This window comes from Mytilus edulis, chromosome 8, assembly GCF_963676685.1.
Source record: "Mytilus edulis chromosome 8, xbMytEdul2.2, whole genome shotgun sequence".
Classification (NCBI taxonomy): domain Eukaryota; kingdom Metazoa; phylum Mollusca; class Bivalvia; order Mytilida; family Mytilidae; genus Mytilus; species Mytilus edulis.
Window position 1 is genome coordinate 39,912,135 of NC_092351.1, and position 24,738 is coordinate 39,936,872.

A 24,738-nucleotide genomic window follows, 5' to 3' on the forward strand; every position below is an offset into this window, starting at 1 on the left:
TGGACTTGACCACCAAAACTTAACCTTGTTCACTGATCCATGAAATGAGGTCGAGGTCAAGTGAAAACTGTCTGACAGACATGAGGACCTTGCAAGGTACGCACATATCAAATATAGTTATCCTATTACTTATAATAAGAGAGAATTCAACATTACAAAAATTTTGAACTTTTTTTTCAAGTGGTCACTGAACCATGAAAATGAGGTCAAGGACATTGGACATGTGACTGACGGAAACTTCGTAACATGAAGCATCTATAAACAAAGTATGAAGCATCCAGGTCTTCCACCTTCTAAAATATAAAGCTTTTAAGAAGTGAGCTAACGCCGCCGCCGGATCACTATCCCTATGTCGAGCTTTCTGCAACAAAAGTTGCAGGCTCGACAAAAACCAGAAGTTGGCCATTTGCAATGTTTTTGAAGCACCTGCTGTGCAAATTTCTTGGATTTTAACCTATTTGGAATACCTTTTGACATTAATAAAATGTTTTACTTGCTTTCTGTGCCAGTAGAAGCAAGTTACATAAATGAGTATGTCGATGCTATCTTAGGCTTAAATTAAAATATTGTTTGTTTGTAGTTTACCGATCGACCCTTGAAAATCCTCCCGACTGTGAAAATTTTATTGCTTTAAATTTGAAGAAATTTTTTTTAATACTTCTATTGACGCGATCCGGAACTGTGGGTCCTTTCCGGAAATGATTTAAAATCTGGGTCAATTACGCATTTCAAGTTCGGTTTCAATTTTAAGACAAATAACAAACATAAAAGTTTATTAGTAAACTGTTTATACAGATTCAGGCACATGTAATGATGTATGATGATATCATTGACGATGATGCAGCGGATATTCATAACTGACACGATAACCATTCGGTCTCAAACAAATCGGGTACAGAATCTGTGGAGCCTGACTTTATGGAACCAATTTCAGTGGTTAAATAATTCGACAGCAGCTTGAAGTATGGCATATTTTCTACAAATCGTTGTGAAGACGACAAAGATGAAACCACTCCTCCGTGACTTTTAAATCTTCATGGATATCTGTAAACACGCCTATACGGAGGAAGGGCTCATTTGAAATGTAATGGATATAGATCATGGCAAATCAATAAGAAGCAACCCTAACTACACAAAGATGTAGAGAAAATGAATGGTTAGCTTGAAAAATAAATATACTCTCTCTATATTAAATCTATCTTCCATTGCAATGAGTATGCTCCTTTAGGATAAGGGGGCTGCCCCACTCATCGCAATTATTCTCTTTCTTACAATATTAAATATACCCAAATTGTGTGGCCTGTGTGAATTCAATTAAAACATGTCCTTAGGAGCTAAGCTGCCAATTTTTTTTATGCATTAAAAACATTTCAGTACAGACCATTTACTTTTAATGGGGTGCTATGGGTTTCACTCCAAAACTTTAGATTTCTTTGGTTTTCATTAAAGCCTGGCAAAAATATAACCTTATCACATATAATTAAATATTGTTAGAAATATGAAAACTGTCGAATGTCTTAATACTTTTTTTCCAAGTTGCCTTTTTTTCAATTGAGGAAGATTCAATGGTTATTTTTTTTTTTTTTTATTAAAAATACACTCTTTAATACATTGTCTTATAAATCTTTTTAATATCTACATTTTTCTGATGAAAATACTCTACTCATGAAAACATTCTATTCAAGAAGCATACATGTCTGAATATATTTCTTTAAAACAGTTCTAGTCAGAATGGCATTCCTTGTTTATAAGTGTTCCAGTATTTAATAATTATACCATATTTTATGTCATAAATTGGATAATGACACTATGTTAAAGTTTCAGTTTTGGTTAAATTTTTTTTTATCTGAAAATGCCTGTTCATTTGATGTTGGTTTTCAGCATGTCCAGTGTTTGTTGTTTTACAATGGTTTTTTTTCACAAGAAACTTGGTTTAGTGTAACTGCTTGTTTAAACTGTATTTTGGCTGATAAAATAAAATATTTTTCCTACCTACCGACCCTTCAGTCTGAAGGTACAGTCGGAAAACTGCAAACAAACATATTTTTAAGGTTGGCCTTATGGCCCTGAATCTGTCACAAAAATAGAAAATTCATAATAGCATTAAACTAATTGCTTTAAAAACCAATGGTAGAAAGATCCAATTTAGAAATAAGTTTCATATTATAAAGAGGTTTAAAATCGTTTTCCTTTGACCATGTGTGTCCTTAGTCAAAATTAATTTGTTTTTTGTTTACATAGCCATATAGCTGTCAGCATAACTGTGCTGTCTTACCTCAAGCTGTAAATGTAGATCATCATCTGCTTCTTCCTTCCTCAGGAAAGTAAGAATGTCCAATAGATGTAAACCTAAACAAATAAAATGTGTACAAGTAATTATCATTTTTGGTTTAGATTGACTGTCAACATAGGGGTATCAACAAAAGAATGTAAATGCACAACCAGTTTGACCATGAGAAGGTGTTCATAGTCATATGTTAAAACATAAAAGTGTTTCACGAGAATACAGTTGCTTTATTTATTTTTTTAAATTTGTTGTTTTTTGTTTTCATTTGCCCATGTATCAGTCAGGGGTACTACTTGTACAAGTTATTTTTAATTACTTGAAGAAGTAATATTAATATACTTATATAAGTAAATTTGTAGGATACTTATTCAAGTGAATTTTATTTACTTATATAGGTAAAATCAAAGAGCTGAAAGCTCTGAAGAAAAATGACGCCACTGTCTCTAATATTGGGATAGTTTTTATGCAAGTCTTGATTTTCACATACCGTAATTAGTTTAACAATGCAACATGTCTCGTAAGCATATAATTGATATTCGTATATGAGTGTGTGTGAAGTGAAGGTGCCAACTGGCTGGGTTTTTTTTTAAGACAAATGAATAGGTCAAGACTACCTGAATTGTACAAATAAATACTGTAGAAAGGCTTCTATATTTCTCACTGGTACATAGGCTGAATCCGGGTCCGTTCGTGCCCATTCACGTTTGCGCCAACTCATGTTCGCCCCCTTTCACTTTCACACCCTACATGTTCGCAACTAATCTTAATTGGTTTTGTGTTTAATAACTCTGTAAGCAAGTGTTTTCTTATAAGTATAATTGTTGTCATTGTCTCAAAATAAAGTGAGACAGCATTTTTTTTTTGTGTTGAATAAATCTTAATCATGTTTTGGATAGCGTATTGTTAAAGATAATAATAATCCTTTCTAAATAAAGTGGTATTTTGTCAACGTTTTATTTAGCGTTGAATAACTCTTAATCATGTTTTGGTTATTGTATTGCTATACTTTGTTTCATTGACCTCTTTCATAATGAAGTGAGATTCTGACTAATTTTTTTTCTGTGTGTTGAATTAATTTTATCATGTTTTGGTTATAATAGTGGATTGCTATATTTTGGTTCCTATATTTTATTGTTTCGTTGTTTCAGATCAAAGGGCTTTAAAACAATTATCTTTTGTGTTTTTCCTTTAAAATCTTCAATGTTTTACTCATACCAAGCTATAAATACATTCAGTATTTACACCAAAGCAATTTAAAACAACAATCATGATTTTCCAATTATTCAACTTGAATTTGAAATAAAATTGGGCGCGAATGAGTAGAGTGCGAACGGACCTTGGGTGTGAACTTGTGAGGTGCGAAAGTGTATTGGGCGCAAACAGACCTGATACCACATAGTCTGAACCCCCTTCTCCCACAAAATATGAAGTAAATTAAAAACAAATTGTTCAGAGAACAATTGAAGTCTTTCCACTAGAAAAGATCTATTTTTATATTGAAATATGAAAAATCAGTTTAAAATGTTAGTTCCAATGGCTTTATGACGTCCTATTAACCTATGACCTTGACCTCAATTTCAAGGTCACAAACCATGGACCTTGAATCAAAATATCCTAGGTCTTTAATATGTTTGGTTAATGAGTACTACCACTTGACGCGTAATTTTAAATGTAAGATGGACAAAAACTCCCTTTTATTGTATGCGCAGCCTTTCAACCAAAATATACAAGTAAGGACATGTCGCAACTAATAATTTATGAAAAATTATTTGTCAAAATGTCATACAGTATTTGAAAAGAAGTGAAAATAAGCCAAAATCAAAATTTATAATATGACCTTGACCTTTGACATTGACCTCATTTTCATTTTTAGTACCAATGACCTCATGAAGACCCTAGGTCTCTATCAGTTATGGTTTATCAGTTGAAAATGCATATCGCTTGAATCAAATGAAAAAGGGGGAATAACTCTCATATGGAGTCCCCATAGAGCTAGGGTTCAAACGAATATTCTTATCCTAAATATGTAACAAGCAATTTGGTAAAATAAAATCTTTTACGGTTACGAAGGAGAGGTGGCCACAAGAAAAACAGTGTTTGGGGAGATAACTCTTACAACGTAATGTATTTTGTTATAATTAAATTTGATATATATGTTTCATTATAATACTTTATTCTGATTGGCTAACTGCACATCACATGTTATTCCTCAAGCAATTGCATCACTCAATAAAACTTTTCATTCATGATAACACGTGGTCCCACAATAAAGTGCACAGATGAATTGAATAAAAAAGTTATAAAATTCGTATTTTCATGATCCTAGCTAAAAAAAGTAATTATAAGTATTGAATGTTTCTTTTTGTAACCTCATAGGGTTGCAAAAGCGTTGACCGTGTGCACATTTCTAGAATGAAGCGCTTACGCTTACGCGCTTCATACAAAAAGTACTTCGGTCAACGCTTTTACACCTCAATGAATTTACAAAAAAAAAGCATTCAATACTTAAATGCAGTTGTAAATTTTTAAAGCAAAAAGAGTTAATACTAACTTTCACTTTTTTGGATGTTCATGTACATTTTGTATGTATTTATTTTTCTCAACTACATGAATTTTTTGGTGTATTTTTAATGATATATATGAGTAGTCCAAATAATTATTACGTCTGGCAAGGCTTTTTAAATTTTATTCTGGGACACCTTCCTATGACCACAAGGCTATGTTAATTTTTTTCTGGGACGCCTTCTTACGAACGTCTTAGGAAGGCGTCCCAGAAAAAAATAAAATAGCCTTGTCAGACGTCATTATTATTTGGACTAATACATGAGATATTGGATATTTTTATGCATTATTTAACCAGTTGAGTCTTTTACAGGATTGTTTGTTTAATGCTGTTTAAACATTACTGAAAAAAACACCTTAAATTTGCTAATTATTTGGCATGAAAGTTTGATTTATTGAAAGGGACTCATAGTTTTCCATTTAATTTTAATAATTGTCTAATGGTTAAAACAATAGCTTCGTTGTTTACTTTTATACACAACAACATATTCACTTTGGTTTCGTTGTTTACCTAATATTCACTATGTACTTGGTAACAGTTATTAATTAATTGAATAGAAAATATTATAATAAATATTATTGGAAGCCGAATTGACGTCAAATAGGTGCCGATTTGACTAGATGCCAATTTAACCAGGTGCCGACTTGACTTGTACGTTTCAATTCCTCTGCGATCGTTTGCGGTATTTTCTTGAGAAAACCTATTTTCCATCATCAAAGAGAAGAAGAAACTGCTTGAAATGATTCCCGAACGCTTCGTGATTGTTAAAATAAGTTTAATTCACTCAAAAAACAATTTTAAAACTTGCGATGTTTAAACAGGAAGTTTCAAAAGCACGTGTAAAAGAAGAAATTAACCGGTGAGAGTGGAAATCCGTACATAACATATATCACTATAGTACGACTTTCAAAGCAAAACAGTTTCATCCTTTTGTAAAACAGTCTTTAATATACCTATCACATTAATGTTTGAAGGGTCTTAAGCTTATTCAAACCATATAAGTCGGTATGAAACACCAAAACGGAATGATAATAACCGATTACGTTTTGTAGTTTACAAAATTCTGGACTGGTTCCTGTCAAACTACAACACTTTGTTCGACTGTAGTGGAATACAAACAGAAACCAGTTAGTTTGTAAACTGGTTCCTGGCTGATTACTACACAATGCTCATGCATATTAATGATAACACAAGCACATTCCAGTTTGTATTGAAATTAGTAAATACGAAACCAAGCGCGGTAGGCAGAGAAATCAGGTCGGCAGTTATGGAACAATGACTGCGTCATTTTCCAAAAAATTATTTGCTGAGTTATGTCCCTTAGACATTAAGATTTTTTTACTTGTATAAGTAAAAGTCATTCTATCTTCTTTTATTGAATTCTTAGGATTTCTTTGCTCTAATATAATTTTTTAAGTTATCTGCCGTTTGCAGATGTCTTTACTAATCATTTAAGTTTACAATGTAATTACATGGACAATGAAAATCCCATTTGTCTGTTATCTTCAGAACACTGCTCATTTACAAGCCCCTAAGGGGCAATTTTTGAAGGCCTTGTGCAAATACTTAAGATCTTTGCACAATCAGTTTCTTTGTTGAATTAATGATGAAACATTGAACTCTTATTAAAAAGATATGGGCTAGCCTGGAAATAATAATTAAAGCCCTGATTTTACATCTCAAAACTTGAGAATTTTTGTAGGATTGTAAGAAAAATTTACTTATACAAGTAAATTTTTGAGAAAATTAAAGGGAGATTATTCAAACATTATTTATTTACTTTTATGTGTATATTTTTTTTTACTTCTTCAAGTAAATGAAAATAACTTGTACAAGTAGTACCCCTGACTGTGTATGTATTAGCCTGTGTAACAATCAATGAATTGTGATCTTAATTGCACACTTAAATTGTGTTCATTGCATTTCAATGTGTTCCTTATTTGGGCTATTGGTACTTTACGGAACGGAACGGAACGGAACGGAACGGAAAGGAATTTCATTTAAGGTATCCAAAGGGGGCATTTATCAAAATTTCGAAAAATCTTTAAAACAAAACAAACTTTAAAATTTCTGTGTTTTACGGTTTTCCATATACAAATAACACAAATGTATACTTAATCTCATCTTCACAGGTGAAATGTGTAATAATGTATAACATCGGAAAATATTCTGTAGATGAATATGTCGGATTGTCCTGATAAATTATCATGAAATTAACGCATTTGCAAGTCATGCATTATTATATCTAGACTGACCTCACGTCGTCCTTGATTAGAGACAGTGATCAAAATGAATCTGATTTAAACTTTTTAATTTATTTTTCCGTTCCGTTCCGCAAAGTACCAATTGCTCTGAGGAATTGGTATTTAACGGAAAAAACGGAAACAGACATCTTTAATGTATTTAAAGCAGTATGATAAAAAAAAAATTGTCTGACACCTCTTTTTGCATGAGTGGTATGTGTTTTAGATAGCATTTTCGACTTGATCAATAATAAAAAATTTAACACAAAGGCAGGTTACACAAAAAGTCTTTCTCCTTCCATCGGTAATTATATTTTAAAAAAGAAGCCTTCAACAGCCCGTTCCGACGATGATTAGAGACAGTGATCAAGTTGAATCTGATGTAAACTTTTTAATTTATTTTTCCGTTCCGTTCCGTTCCGCAAAGTACCAATTGCTCTGAGGAATTGGTATTTAACGGAAAAAACGGAAACAGACATCTTTAATGTATTTAAAGCAGTATGATAAAAAAAAAAATTGTCTGACACCTCTTTTTGCATGAGTGGTATGTGTTTTAGATAGCATTTTCGACTTGATCAATAATAAAAAATTTAACACAAAGGCAGGTTACACAAAAAGTCTTTCTCCTTCCATCGGTAATTATATTTTAAAAAAGGGGCCTTCAACAGCCCGTTCCGACGATGATTAGAGACAGTGATCAAGTTGAATCTGATGTAAACTTTTTAATTTATTTTTCCGTTCCGTTCCGTTCCGCAAAGTACCAATTGCTCTGAGGAATTGGTATTTAACGGAAAAAACGGAAACAGACATCTTTAATGTAATTAAAGCAGTATGATAAAAAAAAATTGTCTGACACCTCTTTTTGCATGAGTGGTATGTGTTTTAGATAGCATTATCGACTTGATCAATAATAAAAAATTTAACTCAAAGGCAGGTTTCACAAAAAGTCTTTCTCCTTCCATCGGTAATTATATTTTAAAAAAGGGGCCTTCAACAGCCCATTCCGACGATGATTAGAGACAGTGATCCAGTTGAATCTGATGTAAACTTTTTAATTTATTTTTCCGTTCCGTTCCGTTCCGCAAAGTACCAATTGCTCTGAGGAATTGGTATTTAACGGAAAAAACGGAAACAGACATTTTTAATGTAATTAAAGCAGTATGATAAAAAAAAATTGTCTGACACCTCTTTTTGCATGAGTGGTATGTGTTTTAGATAGCATTTTCGACTTGATCAATAATAAAAAATTTAACACAAAGGCAGGTTACACAAAAAGTCTTTCTCCTTCCATCGGTAATTATATTTTAAAAAAGAGGCCTTCAACAGCCCGTTCCGACGATGATTAGAGACAGTGATCAAGTTGAATCTGATGTAAACTTTTTAATTTATTTTTCCGTTCCGTTCCGTTCCGCAAAGTACCAATTGCTCTGAGGAATTGGTATTTAACGGAAAAAACGGAAACAGACATCTTTAATGTAATTAAAGCAGTATGATAAAAAAAAATTGTCTGACACCTCTTTTTGCATGAGTGGTATGTGTTTTAGATAGCATTATCGACTTGATCAATAATAAAAAATTTAACACAAAGGCAGGTTTCACAAAAAGTCTTTCTCCTTCCATCGGTAATTATATTTTAAAAAAGGGGCCTTCAACAGCCCGTTCCGACGATGATTAGAGACAGTGATCCAGTTGAATCTGATTTAAACTTTTTAATTTATTTTTCCGTTCCGTTCCGTTCCGCAAAGTACCAATTGCTCTGAGGAATTGGTATTTAACGGAAAAAACGGAAACAGACATTTTTAATGTAATTAAAGCAGTATGATAAAAAAAAATTGTCTGACACCTCTTTTTGCATGAGTGGTATGTGTTTTAGATAGCATTTTCGACTTGATCAATAATAAAAAATTTAACACAAAGGCAGGTTACACAAAAAGTCTTTCTCCTTCCATCGGTAATTATATTTTAAAAAAGAGGCCTTCAACAGCCCGTTCCGACGATGATTAGAGACAGTGATCAAGTTGAATCTGATGTAAACTTTTTAATTTATTTTTCCGTTCCGTTCCGTTCCGCAAAGTACCAATTGCTCTGAGGAATTGGTATTTAACGGAAAAAACGGAAACAGACATCTTTAATGTAATTAAAGCAGTATGATAAAAAAAAATTGTCTGACACCTCCTTTTGCATGAGTGGTATGTGTTTTAGATAGCATTATCGACTTGATCAATAATAAAAAATTTAACACAAAGGCAGGTTACACAAAAAGTCTTTCTCCTTCCATCGGTAATTATATTTTAAAAAAGGGGCCTTCAACAGCCCGTTCCGACGATGATTAGAGACAGTTGGTGGATCAAGTTGAATCTGATGTTAACTTTTTAATTTATTTTTCCGTTCCAATCCGTTCCGCAAAGTACCAATTGCTATGAGGAATTGGTATTTAACGGAAAAAACGGAAACAGACATCTTTAATGTAATTAAAGCAGTATGATAAAAAAAAAATTGTCTGACACCTCTTTTTGCATGAGTGGTATGTGTTTTAAATAGCATTTTCGACTTGATCAATAATAAAAAATTTAACACAAAGGCAGGTTACACAAAAAGTCTTTCTCCTTCCATCGGTAATTATATTTTAAAAAAGAGGCCTTCAACAGCCCGTTCCGACGATGATTAGAGACAGTGATCAAGTTGAATCTGATGTAAACTTTTTAATTTATTTTTCCGTTCCGTTCCGTTCCGCAAAGTACCAATTGCTCTGAGGAATTGGTATTTAACGGAAAAAACGGAAACAGACATCTTTAATGTAATTAAAGCAGTATGATAAAAAAAAATTGTCTGACACCTCTTTTTGCATGAGTGGTATGTGTTTTAGATAGCATTATCGACTTGATCAATAATAAAAAATTTAACACAAAGGCAGGTTACACAAAAAGTCTTTCTCCTTCCATCGGTAATTATATTTTAAAAAAGGGGCCTTCAACAGCCCGTTCCGACGATGATTAGAGACAGTGATCAAGTTGAATCTGATGTAAACTTTTTAATTTATTTTTCCGTTCCGTTCCGTTCCGCAAAGTACCAATTGCTCTGAGGAATTGGTATTTAACGGAAAAAACGGAAACAGACATCTTTAATGTAATTAAAGCAGTATGATAAAAAAAATTGTCTGACACCTCTTTTTGCATGAGTGGTATGTGTTTTAGATAGCATTTTCGACTTGATCAATAATAAAAAATTTAACACAAAGGCAGGTTACACAAAAAGTCTTTCTCCTTCCATCGGTAATTATATTTTAAAAAAGAGGCCTTCAACAGCCCGTTCCGACGATGATTAGAGACAGTGATCAAGTTGAATCTGATGTAAACTTTTTAATTTATTTTTCCGTTCCGTTCCGTTCCGCAAAGTACCAATTGCTCTGAGGAATTGGTATTTAACGGAAAAAACGGAAACAGACATCTTTAATGTAATTAAAGCAGTATGATAAAAAAAAATTGTCTGACACCTCCTTTTGCATGAGTGGTATGTGTTTTAGATAGCATTATCGACTTGATCAATAATAAAAAATTTAACACAAAGGCAGGTTACACAAAAAGTCTTTCTCCTTCCATCGGTAATTATATTTTAAAAAAGGGGCCTTCAACAGCCCGTTCCGACGATGATTAGAGACAGTGATCCAGTTGAATCTGATGTAAACTTTTTAATTTATTTTTCCGTTCCGTTCCGTTCCGCAAAGTACCAATTGCTCTGAGGAATTGGTATTTAACGGAAAAAACGGAAACAGACATCTTTAATGTAATTAAAACAGTATGATAAAAAAAAAATTGTCTGACACCTCTTTTTGCATGAGTGGTATGTGTTTTAGATAGCATTTTCGACTTGATCAATAATAAAAAATTTAACACAAAGGCAGGTTACACAAAAAGTCTTTCTCCTTCCATCGGTAATTATATTTTAAAAAAGAGGCCTTCAACAGCCCGTCCCGACGATGATTAGAGACAGTGATCAAGTTAAATCTGATAAAAACTTTTTAAGTTTTTTAGATGAAAATAACAAATCTTCCAACAAAATGACTAAAATGTATAAAACCAATGCATGAATATCGCCCAGCAAACATCCATGTAATCTATATTTATTGTAGCATGCTAACATAAGAAATCAGAGCTATTTAAAACGTTTCTCTTGTTAAAATGTTTCTTAGGAGAGGATCTGTTTTTGCCAAACTTTTAACAATTATTTAAAGAGTGCTCAACTAAATAGAAATTTGTATAGTGAAAAAGTCTTCTCTATAATGATAACAATTATCTTTGCTGTTTCTGAACACCTCAAATATATGTACACAACTCTTAACATGGGCGATCTAATATTAAACAGAATTTTAATTTAACTAAACAAGTTGTACTATTACACCATTGCTCTTGAGGGGATAGAGCGCTCACGGCGACTTGAACAGCGCCTCATTATATAGATCAAGATCCGAAATCGGCAGCTTTGAATTATGCGTGTTATATTTGTTTATTGCTTTTTTTTCTAGAAACCGGAAACGCTGTTTTTCTCGCTTTTTATTGGTTTACATTTAGTAGTGAGTGCAAGTAAAGGGGTCTCTTATAACTTACTATATTGGATGTGATTTGTTCATTGTTGAATGCCATTAGGCATACGATGTTTTATTGGGGTATACATCTTTATTAGTTCGTCTTTTGATAAAAGTTGTCTCATTTGTAATCATACCCTGTAATAACAACCACAGTTGAGTTGCACGTTTTATTTTTAATAAGGGCAGTTACAAGGATGGGGAAGGTAACGAAGTCACCTATGCATAAGTATTAACTACATGATAACAGCAAACTACATGATAACAATTGATTGATATTACATCTCTCTTTCTCTCGCAAATGAAACTAATTGAAGAATTTTAAAAGTCTCTAATCGCACTCACAAATTGAATTAAATTGAATTGTCAATATATGAAAATTTCGGATTTCGGAACTAGCAACTTTAAAGTCTATTCTAATGAAAACTAAAAAAAAAAAATGAAACTCGCTCATAAAGTTCTACGCTAATATGAGAAAACTTAAAAGTCTAATTCACAAAATTTTACAAATCAAGCTTCTCTGGTTTCTTGACAAGCCTTCCTGATTTAGTCATTGTCACATCTGAGCGCATCACTTCCTCGTCGCTTTCTTTACTTACATCTAGCTTATTGTCATTTGCTTCTTTCGGGGCGGTCTCGATTCTATTAGGTAGATTGTCTAATTCGAAATTGTCACTTGTTGTCTCACGGTTAATGTCCTTGGAGGCTGTTTCGGTAGAAGTACGCAAGTGTTTACGATTTCTCCTGTACAAGCGATTGTTTTCTGAATCGGACCTTTGCACAATATAAGATCTCGGTTTGTCGCTGTGCTTGACAGTAGTTCCTGGTTTCCATTCCTTCGAGCCGGGTAAAGGTGTCATACGCACGGCACATTTATCATTTATTGTTGGTAATTCTTTCACTCCTCTGCGTTTGTCATAATAAAACTTTTGCTTTTCTTTCTCGCGGTCAAAGTGTCTTTTTACATTCATTGAGTTGTTCATATTAGGCTTCAACACTTCTTTTGACGTAGGCAGAGTATTTCTCGGTCGTCTACCCATTAGAAGTTGGGAAGGCGACAAGTCAATTCCTTCTAATGGTGTAGTACGGTAATCTAATAGGCTCAAATGTTTGTCATCAGATTTTCTCCAGAGATTTTTAACGGTTTGTATTGATCTTTCGGCTTCACCATTTGCACTTTGAAAATGTGGACTCGATGTTTGGTGGTCAATTCCGAGTTCCTTACTGAACTTCTTAAACTCGGACGAACTAAACTGTGGTCCATTATCTGAACGTAATGTAGTTGGTATTCCATGTGTTGCAAATATGGATTTTAGCGCTTCAACTATAGCTGTAGTATTGGTTGAATTCAACGGTAACACATCAATGTACTTAGAATAATAATCCACGGTAAGTAAGACGCCTCCGGGTGCGGGAATTTCTCGCTACATTGAAGACCTGTTGGTGACCCTCTGCTGTTGTTTTTTATTTGGTCGGGTTGTTGTCTCTTTGACACATTCCCCATATCCATTCTCAATTTTATGTAAGCTTTACTCTGAAAGTCAAACAAGTCACATCCAACTAACATATACGGTTGATCCGGGGTCGGAGTAGGTTTAAGCGGTTCAGCTGGCTGCTGATTTTGATATGACGCGCAAAGCGCACAATTTTCAATATATCGCTCAACTTCTGTATTCATACGTGGCCAGTACATTACTTCTCGAGCACGTTTCTTGCATTTTGTCATGCCAAGATGAGATTTGTGTATGAGTTTTAACATGTTGTCACGCAAACTGGGCGGAATCACAATTTTAAGTCCCTTGTAAATAATTCCATCAAGAACAGATAACTGATCACGAGAATCCCAGTACTCTCGGACTTCAAACGGAGTTTCGACTTTAAGATCTGGCCATCCTTTAAGAATTATTTCATTAAGTTCAAACAATTCGGATTTCGTTGCATCCTGTATTTCGGAATATTTGTCCTTGCTGACTGATATCATGCAAATCATGTCCTGGACGATATCTCCTTCTTCAGTATTGTTTTCTACGGACAAAAATGCTCTCGATAAAGCGTCGGATATTTTCATGTCTTTTCCTTTCCGATAACACACTTGAATGTCGTACCATTGTAATTTTAACATCATTTTCTGTATACGAAGCGGTGCTGCTAATAATGGCTTTTTAAAAATTTGTTCTAGCGGTTTATGGTCGTTATGTATGATAGTTTTCTTCCCAAAAATATAACAATGAAACTTCTTCGTACTGAACACTATGGAGAGCATCTCCTTCTCAATCTGTGCATAACGTTTTTCAGACTCAGATAAGGAACGAGATGCATAAGCAATAACACGGCCTTCTTGCATTAAAACGGCGCCTAGCCCTTCTTGACTAGCATCACACTTGATTTCAACAGGTTTCTTAACATCGAAAAATGCAAGAACTGGCGTTGTACTTCACAAACGCTTCAATTCATGAAAGCTCTTTTCCTGTTCGTATTCCCATATGAATAAAACATCAAATTTCAATAGTGTCCTCAACGGAGCATCCACTTGACTGAGATTTGGTATAAACTTTGAAAGGTACTGAACAAGTCCTAAGAATCTACGAACACCTTCCTTGTTTTGTGGAGCAGGCATTTCGACTACAGCCTGGATTTTAGCAGGATCCGGTAGGAGTCCTTTGTCGGTGATAACATGGCCCATGTACGCAACTTTAGCTTTTCTCACAAAGCATTTATCAAAATTTAAACGTAAGTTATGTTTAGTAGCACGTTCAACCACTTGTTTCAGAATTTTGTCATGTTCTTCCATGTTTCGGCCTGCAATAAGAATGTCATCTATAATAGCGGTAGCTCCTATAATGCCTTCGAGCATCTGATCCATAATACGCTGGTATATTTCTGGTGCGGACTTGATTCCGAAAGGTAAGCGTAACCATCTATATCGGCCAATCGGAGTATTGAAAGTTGTCAAATATGAAGACGGTTCTTCTAGTTTAATTTGTAGGAATCCAGACTTAGCATCTAGTACCGAAAATACTTTAGCATCTGGTATCAACGGTATTACGTCTTCAATTGTCTTTAACGGATAGTTTTCACGTTGAATCACTTCGTTCAGATCTTTCGGGTCGATACAAATTCTGACTTTGTCCTTTCTAAGTGCGACTACCATGGAACTGACCCACTCTGTCGGTTCTTCAACTTTTGTTATGTAACCGTTTTCTTCCATGTTTCTAAGTTCAGTTATCGCTTTTTCCTTAATAGCGGCAGGAATTCGTCTCGGTGCATGCACTACACCCTTTGCATTTTCAGCTACTGTGAGTCGATATTCACCTGGTAATGTTCCAGATGTTTTTATCAGTTCTGGAAAGTCATGTGACAATTCATTTGGCTTAGCAATTTCCTCTATAGTGTCAATTGTGTCTATTCTTTTCACGAGATTCAAACTCTCTGCAAAGTCGCCACTGATAATATTGTCCTGTTCCATATCGACAATTTCAAAAGTTTCATAAATTTCACGATCCTTGAATATAACCGGAAGTCTTATTTTACCGATCTGTTGAATCTTGTGTCCTGTGTACGATTTCAGAATTTTCTTTGAATCGGTAATTTCAAACATTTTACTCTTTAATTCTAATTTATTGAGTGATTTCTTGGAAATTATACTACACTTTGCACCGGTGTCAATTCTGACCGGAAGTGCCTTGTCACCGATGTGAACGTCTACAATCCATCTATCTTCTGAGTTTCGCCAAGTCTCAGTTTTTACGGTTGATATGTATAATAATTCATCTCCACTATCTTGACTATCACAACTGTTCTGATCTACTTCTTGAATCATGTTGATTTTTCTAAGTCTCTTTCTACAAACTTTTAACCAATGATCAGGCTTTTTGCAGTATTTACATGTTGTGCCTTTTACTGGACATCTGTTGTTTCCATGCGTTGTTCCACAATTTCCACATTTTGACTGATGATCATGATGATAGGTATCTTGTCTTCTTTTATCTTGTTTATTGTTATTTTGAGTGTTTACAGGCGGTCTACGGTATTGTTGTTTTGTACCTTTGTGATCTTTCTTTTTGTCGTAAGAGTGTTCACTGACACGTAGAATTTCTTCGCCACGAATCATTTTGAGTTAGTTTTTGTGATAGTTCAAATTGTTGCCCAATCTCAATAGCTTTTGCTATAGTCAAATCTGAGCCTTTGTCAAGCATTCTCTCTTGAACTTTTGAATGTTTAACGCCACTGATTATTAGATCTATCAAGATATCTTCGGTGTTTCCATAGTCACAGTCCATCAATAATAATCTGAGGTCTTTAACAAAATTATCAAAGTTCTCACCTTCAGTTTGTTTCCTTTGACATGCTTTAAATCTGGCTACACGTTTATTTGTCCTAGGGCGGATGTATGTTTCCAGTTTTCCTAGAATTATGTCGGGGTTGTCTTGCTCATTTTCTTGCCATACAAAAGTTTTGTAGACTTCACGTCCTTGTTGTCCAATCCATAGTCCTAACCAACCTGCGCGGTCAGCAGGCTCTGCCTTAACTAGGGGACCCTTGAATGTAAACTCAACATGTTGTTTGAATCTTTGAAATTCTTGGTACACGTCTGGTGCACCCCAATTTAAGGTAGATGGGGTGTCTAAATTATAATCCATAGAATCTTTTAATAATTTGCCAAAATGTAGTTCATATCCTGCTTGTTTAAAAACATTAATAAAAAGAATGGGTCACCAGACTTATTTTCACACTATAGGGTGTGCAAAATTGTCAAGATTTTGTATAGATTATGCATGGAAAACCCATTTTTCCGCCATAAAACACAAACAATACCATAGAATTTTGAGATAAAATATGAGAAGATAGCTCCTATATTATGCTTTCAGATAAGAAAAAGAAAAAATGGGGTCACCGGACTCGTTTTCTTGATACATGTAAAAATGGGTAAATTCCTAACACATTCTATTGTAAAAGTAACACTATCTGAATTATCTGCCCTTGCATTTGAGTTGCCTCCCCTTATTTGACAAAGTTGGAAAAAATATAATCAAACATAGGAATTCTTATATTTGTAAAATACAATAAAAAATATGATCAAACATTGCATTTTCTATATTATAATGAAAATTCTTACACATAAATTACCTACTCCTATAAAAATTTGCACATTTCATCAAAGATCTAGACCTTGTTTTCTAGTATTTCAAAATCCAAAATGGAGGAAGACACCCTATCTACCTTAATGATGGGTGTTCGAACTGAAACTCGGTTGCCATACTTGTTACTGATCAATGTCACCTGTTGTACACAAATTGTGCAATAATATTCTCTAAAATATCTTCCGGACGTTACTGCTGACAGGATTAATTGAATTGTTACTTAAATTCCGGCGTGTAATACGTCAAAACATCTGACACCATGTAATAACAACCATAGTTGATTTGCACGTTTTATTTTTAATAAGGGCAGTTACAAGGATGGGGAAGGTAACGAAGTCACCTATGCATAAGTATTAACTACATGATATAGCATATTAATCTATTGCAATAAAAAATCATAATATCTAATAAAATTTGTAGATTTAGCTAACAAAGTCCTTATATTTGTATAAAGTAACATTCGTTTATAGTGGAACATTGTTTTAACGTTGAATAAGCTACAATTAAAAATTGCTTGCTGGTCACTCTCTGTGATTACCATTATATTACGCTGGTTCATTTCCCAATCAATCTGTCACCAAGGGAAGATAAATAAATCGATTTTCGTTCATAGTCTTTTTCAAAAATGATGAACGGTTCTTTATATTAGTTTCATTTGCGAGAGAAAGAGAGATGTAATATCATTCAATTGTTATCATGTAGTTTGCTGTTATCATAACAGCAAACTACATGATAACAATTGAATGATATTACATACCCATTATGTCTGCTATGTTTATATAGACTACACTGCATTGGCTCTGCGATTCCAGTTTCCTTCTGTCGTCGTCAGGCAAGTATAATATTACATGAACATTCCTTCTGTCATCGTTGATTGAATTTATTTCCAAAAGAAGAATCATGAAATTTATAGTAGGATAAACAAAGAAGATTAACACATAAATTTTTATTTATATTCAAACCAAATTAAATCAAAATTCAAATCCCGTGTCTACTCTTAAAAAGTTTGCGTACAAGGATCTGACAACACTCCGTTTTACTTTCTGTCCTGGTAGTTTTTACATCAGCTAATAAAAATTTAAGCTTTCAAATTTTAAAAGTGTGTATTAATCCGACAAATTAAGAGAACCTCAAAAGATCTTTAAACAGAAAGTAAAATTGAGCGTTTTCAGATCCTTATAAGCAACGTATCGACACATTTTATATGATCTTTAGGGACAGACCATTTAACTTGCAGAGGGGGAGGCATGCGCGCATTTTATTTTTATTTTTGGGAAGTGGCGCGACAAATTATTTTTTTTCAAATTTAACATTATTTTTTATGGTAAATATCCTCTGTCAAATTTTTTTTTCTCCCTTTGCTGGCCAAATTATTTATTTTCTCTATTCAGAATCAACATATTTATTTACGAAAAAAAACCATTAAATCAATTTTCAATAAGGCTCTCTATAGACACAATATTAACAACATGAATAAACATAATCTACTACTACGGGTTTTTTTTAACGACCTTGACAAAAGCCCTTGCACGGTTGATATAAACCAAATCAATCTAGCAATACACAATGATGAATAATAGTATAAATATTAAATTACATAAACAAATACATGAACAAAACGGATTACATGATAGTGTTTTGAGTTTTATTGTTAAAATATATAATGATTTGTAAGTATACTTGAATGACGATACATTTTTTTGATTTCTTTGGATAGTGAATTCCACACCTTTTGACCACTAAAAGAAAAGCTTGGTTTGTATAATTCTGTATTTGATTTTGGAACAATACAATTATCTGAAAATGAGAGTCGAGTACTGTATGATTGTTTGCTATTTGTATTGACAAGTATTGGGGTACCAATCCATTGTTTTATTCATACATTAATAAGGACTTGTGGTATAATATTCTATTACATGTATTTACTGGAATTATTCCAGATTCTTTAAAAAGTTCAACAGATGGTTTTTGAAAATCGTGTTCATTTAAAATAATTCTAGCTTCCCTTTTTTGTAATTTAAGCAAACTGTCGATTAAAAATGTGTTACAGTTGCCCCATATTGAACAACAGTAGTCAAAATTTGGAAGAATGTATGCATTATAAAATAAAATTCTTGCATTATGATTTAAATATTTCTTGATCCTTTTTAGTAGAGCTAAAGGAAGAATTTACCTTAAAGTTTTTAATAACATATTTGATATGATCAGACCAAGACAGAGTTGCGTCCACAAAAATACCAAGGACTTGTTCACGCTGACTTTCATTAATATATTGATTATTAATGAAGATATTAAAAGGTTCATTACACATAACAGAAAGTTTGTGTTTTGAACATAAACACATTTTCTTTGTTTTGGATACATTGATTAACATTTTGTTTTCATCACACCAATGAGAAATATTTTCTAACACAGTATTTAGTGTCTGGCTATACAACTTTTGTTTTTACCAGTAACAGAAATAGTACTATCATCAGCCAAAAGATCACTGTTATGATTTGGATTACACAAAGGCAAAAAATTAATGAATAATAAGAATAATATGGGACCTTAAACGAACCCTTGAGGTACACCTGTTTTTACTTTTAATACACCTGAAAAAGTATTTGAAATGTATACAACCTGCTGTCTATCAGTTAGATATGAAGTAAGCCAGTGCAGTGAAGAATAAGAAAATCTGTATTTTTGTAATTTCTGGAGAAGCAGTTTATGATGAAGAACATCAGAAGCTTTACAAAGATCCAGAAATACTGCTCCTACTAATTCGCCTTCATCAATTGCTTTTAACCATTTATCTAACAAAGTTGTCATGGCAGTTTGACAGGAATGGTTCGAACGAAAACCTGATTGCAGGACATACAACAGATTATATGTGTCCGTATAGTTCATTAAATAATTGTTTACGTGTCTCTCAAGTATTTTAGATACTAATTGTAAAAATGCAATTGGTCTGTAATTAAATACATCATTTTTTAACATTTATTTTCAAAAACTGGAAGACTTTATAGCTAGTTTGAATAATGATGGATAAACTGATTTTTTAATGCTTGAATTAAAAATTTGACATAAGGGAACTGAAATAAGATGAGAAGTAATTTTTAAAAACTTTGCACTGATATTATCAAGACTGCTTTTATTACATTACAGATGCCTGTTTCCGTTCGATTCCGTTAAATACCAATTCCTCAGAGCAATTGGTACTTTGCGGAACGGAACGGAACGGAAAAATAAATTAAAAAGTTTAAATCAGATTCAACTGGATCACTGTCTCTAATCATCGTCGGAACGGGCTGTTGAAGGCCCCTTTTTTAAAATATAATTACCGATGGAAGGAGAAAGACTTTTTGTGTAACCTGCCTTTGTGTTAAATTTTTTATTATTGATCAAGTCGAAAATGCTATCTAAAACACATACCACTCATGCAAAAAGAGGTGTCAGACAATTTTTTTTTATCATACTGCTTTAATTACATTACAGATGTCTGTTTCCGTTTTTTCCGTGAAATACCAATTCCTCAGAGCAATTGGTACTTTGCGGAACGGAACGGAACGGAAAAATAAATTAAAAAGTTTACATCAGATTCAACTTGATCACTGTCTCTTATCATCGTCGGAACGGGCTGTTGAAGGCCTCTTTTTTAAAATATAATTACCGATGGAAGGAGAAAGACTTTTTGTGTAACCTGCCTTTGTGTTAAATTTTTTATTATTGATCAAGTCGAAAATGCTATCTAAAACACATACCACTCATGCAAAAAGAGGTGTCAGACAATTTTTTTTATCATACTGCTTTAATTACATTAAAGATGTCTGTTTCCGTTTTTTCCGTTAAATACCAATTCCTCAGAGCAATTGGTACTTTGCGGAACAGAACGGAACGGAAAAATAAATTAAAAAGTTTACATCAGATTCAACTTGATCACTGTCTCTAATCATCGTCGGAACGGGCTGTTGAAGGCCCCTTTTTTTAAATATAATTACCGATGGAAGGAGAAAGACTTTTTGTGTAACCTGCCTTTGTGTTAAATTTTTTATTATTGATCAAGTCGATAATGCTATCTAAAACACATACCACTCATGCAAAAAGAGGTGTCAGACAATTTTTTTTTATCATACTGCTTTAATTACATTAAAGATGTCTGTTTCCGTTTTTTCCGTTAAATACCAATTCCTCAGAGCAATTGGTACTTTGCGGAACGGAACGGAACGGAAAAATAAATTAAAAAGTTTACATCAGATTCAACTTGATCACTGTCTCTAATCATCGTCGGAACGGGCTGTTGAAGGCCTCTTTTTTAAAATATAATTACCGATGGAAGGAGAAAGACTTTTTGTGTAACCTGCCTTTGTGTTAAATTTTTTATTATTGATCAAGTCGAAAATGCTATTTAAAACACATACCACTCATGCAAAAAGAGGTGTCAGACAATTTTTTTTTTATCATACTGCTTTAATTACATTAAAGATGTCTGTTTCCGTTTTTTCCGTTAAATACCAATTCCTCAGAGCAATTGGTACTTTGCGGAACGGAACGGAACGGAAAAATAAATTAAAAAGTTAACATCAGATTCAACTTAATCCACCAACTGTCTCTAATCATCGTCGGAACGGGCTGTTGAAGGCCCCTTTTTTAAAATATAATTACCGATGGAAGGAGAAAGACTTTTTGTGTAACCTGCCTTTGTGTTAAATTTTTTATTATTGATCAAGTCGAAAATGCTATCTAAAACACATACCACTCATGCAAAAGGAGGTGTCAGACAAATTTTTTTTATCATACTGCTTTAATTACATTAAAGATGTCTGTTTCCGTTTTTTCCGTTAAATACCAATTCCTCAGAGCAATTGGTACTTTGCGGAACGGAACGGAACGGAAAAATAAATTAAAAAGTTTACATCAGATTCAACTTGATCACTGTCTCTAATCATCGTCGGAACGGGCTGTTGAAGGCCTCTTTTTTAAAATATAATTACCGATGGAAGGAGAAAGACTTTTTGTGTAACCTGCCTTTGTGTTAAATTTTTTATTATTGATCAAGTCGAAAATGCTATCTAAAACACATACCACTCATGCAAAAAGAGGTGTCAGACAATTTTTTTTTATCATACTGCTTTAATTACATTAAAGATGTCTGTTTCCGTTTTTTCCGTTAAATACCAATTCCTCAGAGCAATTGGTAGTTTGCGGAACGGAACGGAACGGAACGGAAAAATAAATTAAAAAGTTTAAATCAGATTCATTTTGATCACTGTCTCTAATCAAGGACGACGTGAGGTCAGTCTAGATATCATAATGCATGACTTGCAAATGCGTTAATTTCATGATATTTTATCAGGACAATCCGACATATTCATCTACAGAATATTTTCCGATGTTATACATTATTACACATTTCACCTGTGAAGATGAGATTAAGTATACATTTGTGTTATTTGTATATGGAAAACCGTAAAACACAGAAATTTTAAAGTTTGTTTTGTTTTAATGATTTTTCGAAATTTTGATAAATGCCCCCTTTGGATACCTTAAATGAAATTCCTTTCCGTTCCGTTCCGTTCCGTTCCGTTCCGTAAAGTACCAATAGCCCCTTATTTGTAGTTGAATCATTTTGTTACATTTTCAAGGTTTGACACAACCTATCTTTATTGAAAATTCATGTAAAGCCTACTTGTCAGTAATAACATTTTTTCATTGCACTACAAAAATTTACCAATGAATTCATTTCTTATTCTATTTCTTTCTACAGTGTCCGGTGTTGTGTTTATTATACAGTTAATCAGGGTCATCAAAGCTGTTTTATGCTGCACTGTCTCAGCTGTCTTCAAATCATTGATTATGACACTGAATCTGTTTGTCTGATCTGTTTCTTTCTGTAAACCACAAATAAAACATATATATATTTTTGTTCAATTTCATTTTTTTTTCAAAATTATGTGAAAGTTTCATGATGTTCATGGTGTTCTCACCAACTTTTTCAAAATGTCAGGTTCCACACTAGAAGCATGCAAAAGACATCAGGCACTCTCACATCTCAAAGTTCTACTTTGCTATATATTTCTAAAAGTTCACATCATAATGAATATATATGTATAATGAACATGAACATGATTTTTTTTGTCATTTCAGGTCCTTTTATAGCTTTTTATCTGAAAATATTATATTATATAATATGGGTTTTGCTCATTACTGAAGGTCATAATTTAACCAATAATTACTTCTTTGTCCTTTGGTCTATGGTGAATATTGGCAATCATACCACATACATTATTTTCATGTGTGTATTATGTATATAAATTTATGTAACCACAGCTTCATGATTAACTAGCTTAAATGGAAATTTATCCTGATATGGGATTTACAAATGGACATATATACTTTTACAAATTGTGACTTGGGTGGAGAATTGTCCCATTGGCACTCATACCACATCTTCTTATATTTATATATAAGACAGAAAAATGAAATCGCTTTTAAATAGGGCATCATGAAACTTTTTCATTGAAATACAGCTATTTCTAACTCAATGCATCCTATAATGCTGGCAAGTGGTCAGTGATTTAGCTAGCGCTCGTCACTTTCGTATTTTACGAAAAGGTTTTCGAAATGACGAAAATATTTCATATCAATTTCGTCACTTAAATTTGGAAAGTGTAAAAGTATTTACACATCAAATTACTAGAATTCTACCTGTCTTTATGATTCTGACAAGTTTATGGCCCTCAGGTAATTAACGTTTACCAAAGGTGTTAAAAGTTGTGATGACAAGTAATCCGCTTATCGCCAATCAGATGGGTCACTAATCCCTTAATTATCATTATAAAACCTCATAAATGACCATCATAATAATCTATTTAAGTTAAATCAGTCAGTCAGCATTTCATTTTAATCATTTCTCACAGTTCAGTCGTATTTTCGTCATTTGAACAAGATTGATAAACTTCCAGGACATTTCAACTTTATTTAAATTTCAATATTTCCCTTAGGATTATAATTTGCAGTTTGCTTGTTGTAGTTTCGTCATTTTAACGTATTTTCGTCATACTTTATATAAATATATTCATCAAAAACTTTCGACAACTTCGATTAAAAAGAATGAACTTTATTCAAAACCGTAAATATTTTCACTTACTAACAGGTGCTTCCTGTTCAATGCATTGCGCATGCGTAAAAGTTCGTAGATGAATCCGGTTTTATTCTAAAATTATTATTCAATTGTCACTTCCCGTTTTCATTTCATTTCGTTTAAAAATCGAAAGTAAACGTGATCTACAGTCTACAGTCATTAGAATTGTCCCATTAAGTATAGATGCAGATCCTTCTATCCAATATTAAAGAAATTGATTCCAAATAGATATTAAAACGTATTTTCAAGGATATAAATGATTGTGAAGTGAAAAAGTCGTTACAAGTTCATTTGTGCAGTGGTTAAAAATAAAGGCACCCAACTTTTGTTGATAAGGGGTGTGCCCTGAAAATAACTGAAGTGAAGTTTTGGCCATATTACCAGATCCCTGTTCTTATCTTCATATCTTAGCATCACATCAGTCTATTCATTCAATATTGCAAATAACTGCCTACATTAGCAATCCTAAAGTCTTCAAAGATCCTAGACTAGTCCTTGAAGGACTTGGACATATATGTATAGCTAGTTTGATAAACATCCTAGATCCCTTGCTTTATAAAAAAAATAAGGCTGATTTTTATCACGCGCAAAAGTGACTAAAGCCCTCAAAATCCTAGCTAAAACCCTGCAAGTGGTACATAAAAATCAGGGTCTTTTTTTTTTTGCTTCTCCTTTAGAAAATTAAATATTCTCGTCAAAATTTTCATTACTCAATTATTTTTTTTAAATTTAAGGCAGTGTTTCCCCATTATATTTGACTGCTAATAACAACGTTATATTTCAAAGTATGTGATTAAAA

General features: G+C 33.1%; 1 protein-coding gene across 2 annotated transcripts in view; it reads right to left on the reverse strand.

The window, feature by feature from the left end:
- The window catches only part of LOC139485543 (inverted formin-2-like), a 46,863-nt gene that overhangs the window by 18,796 nt on the left and 3,329 nt on the right, over positions 1–24,738 (reverse strand). For both annotated transcript variants that reach the window (XM_071270091.1, XM_071270092.1), the window contains exons 4-5: positions 22,527–22,686; positions 2,276–2,349 (exon numbers count right to left, since the gene is read on the reverse strand). In XM_071270091.1, coding sequence (XP_071126192.1) covers positions 2,276–2,349; positions 22,527–22,686 — 234 coding nt within the window. The remainder of the gene's footprint in view (positions 1–2,275; positions 2,350–22,526; positions 22,687–24,738) is intronic.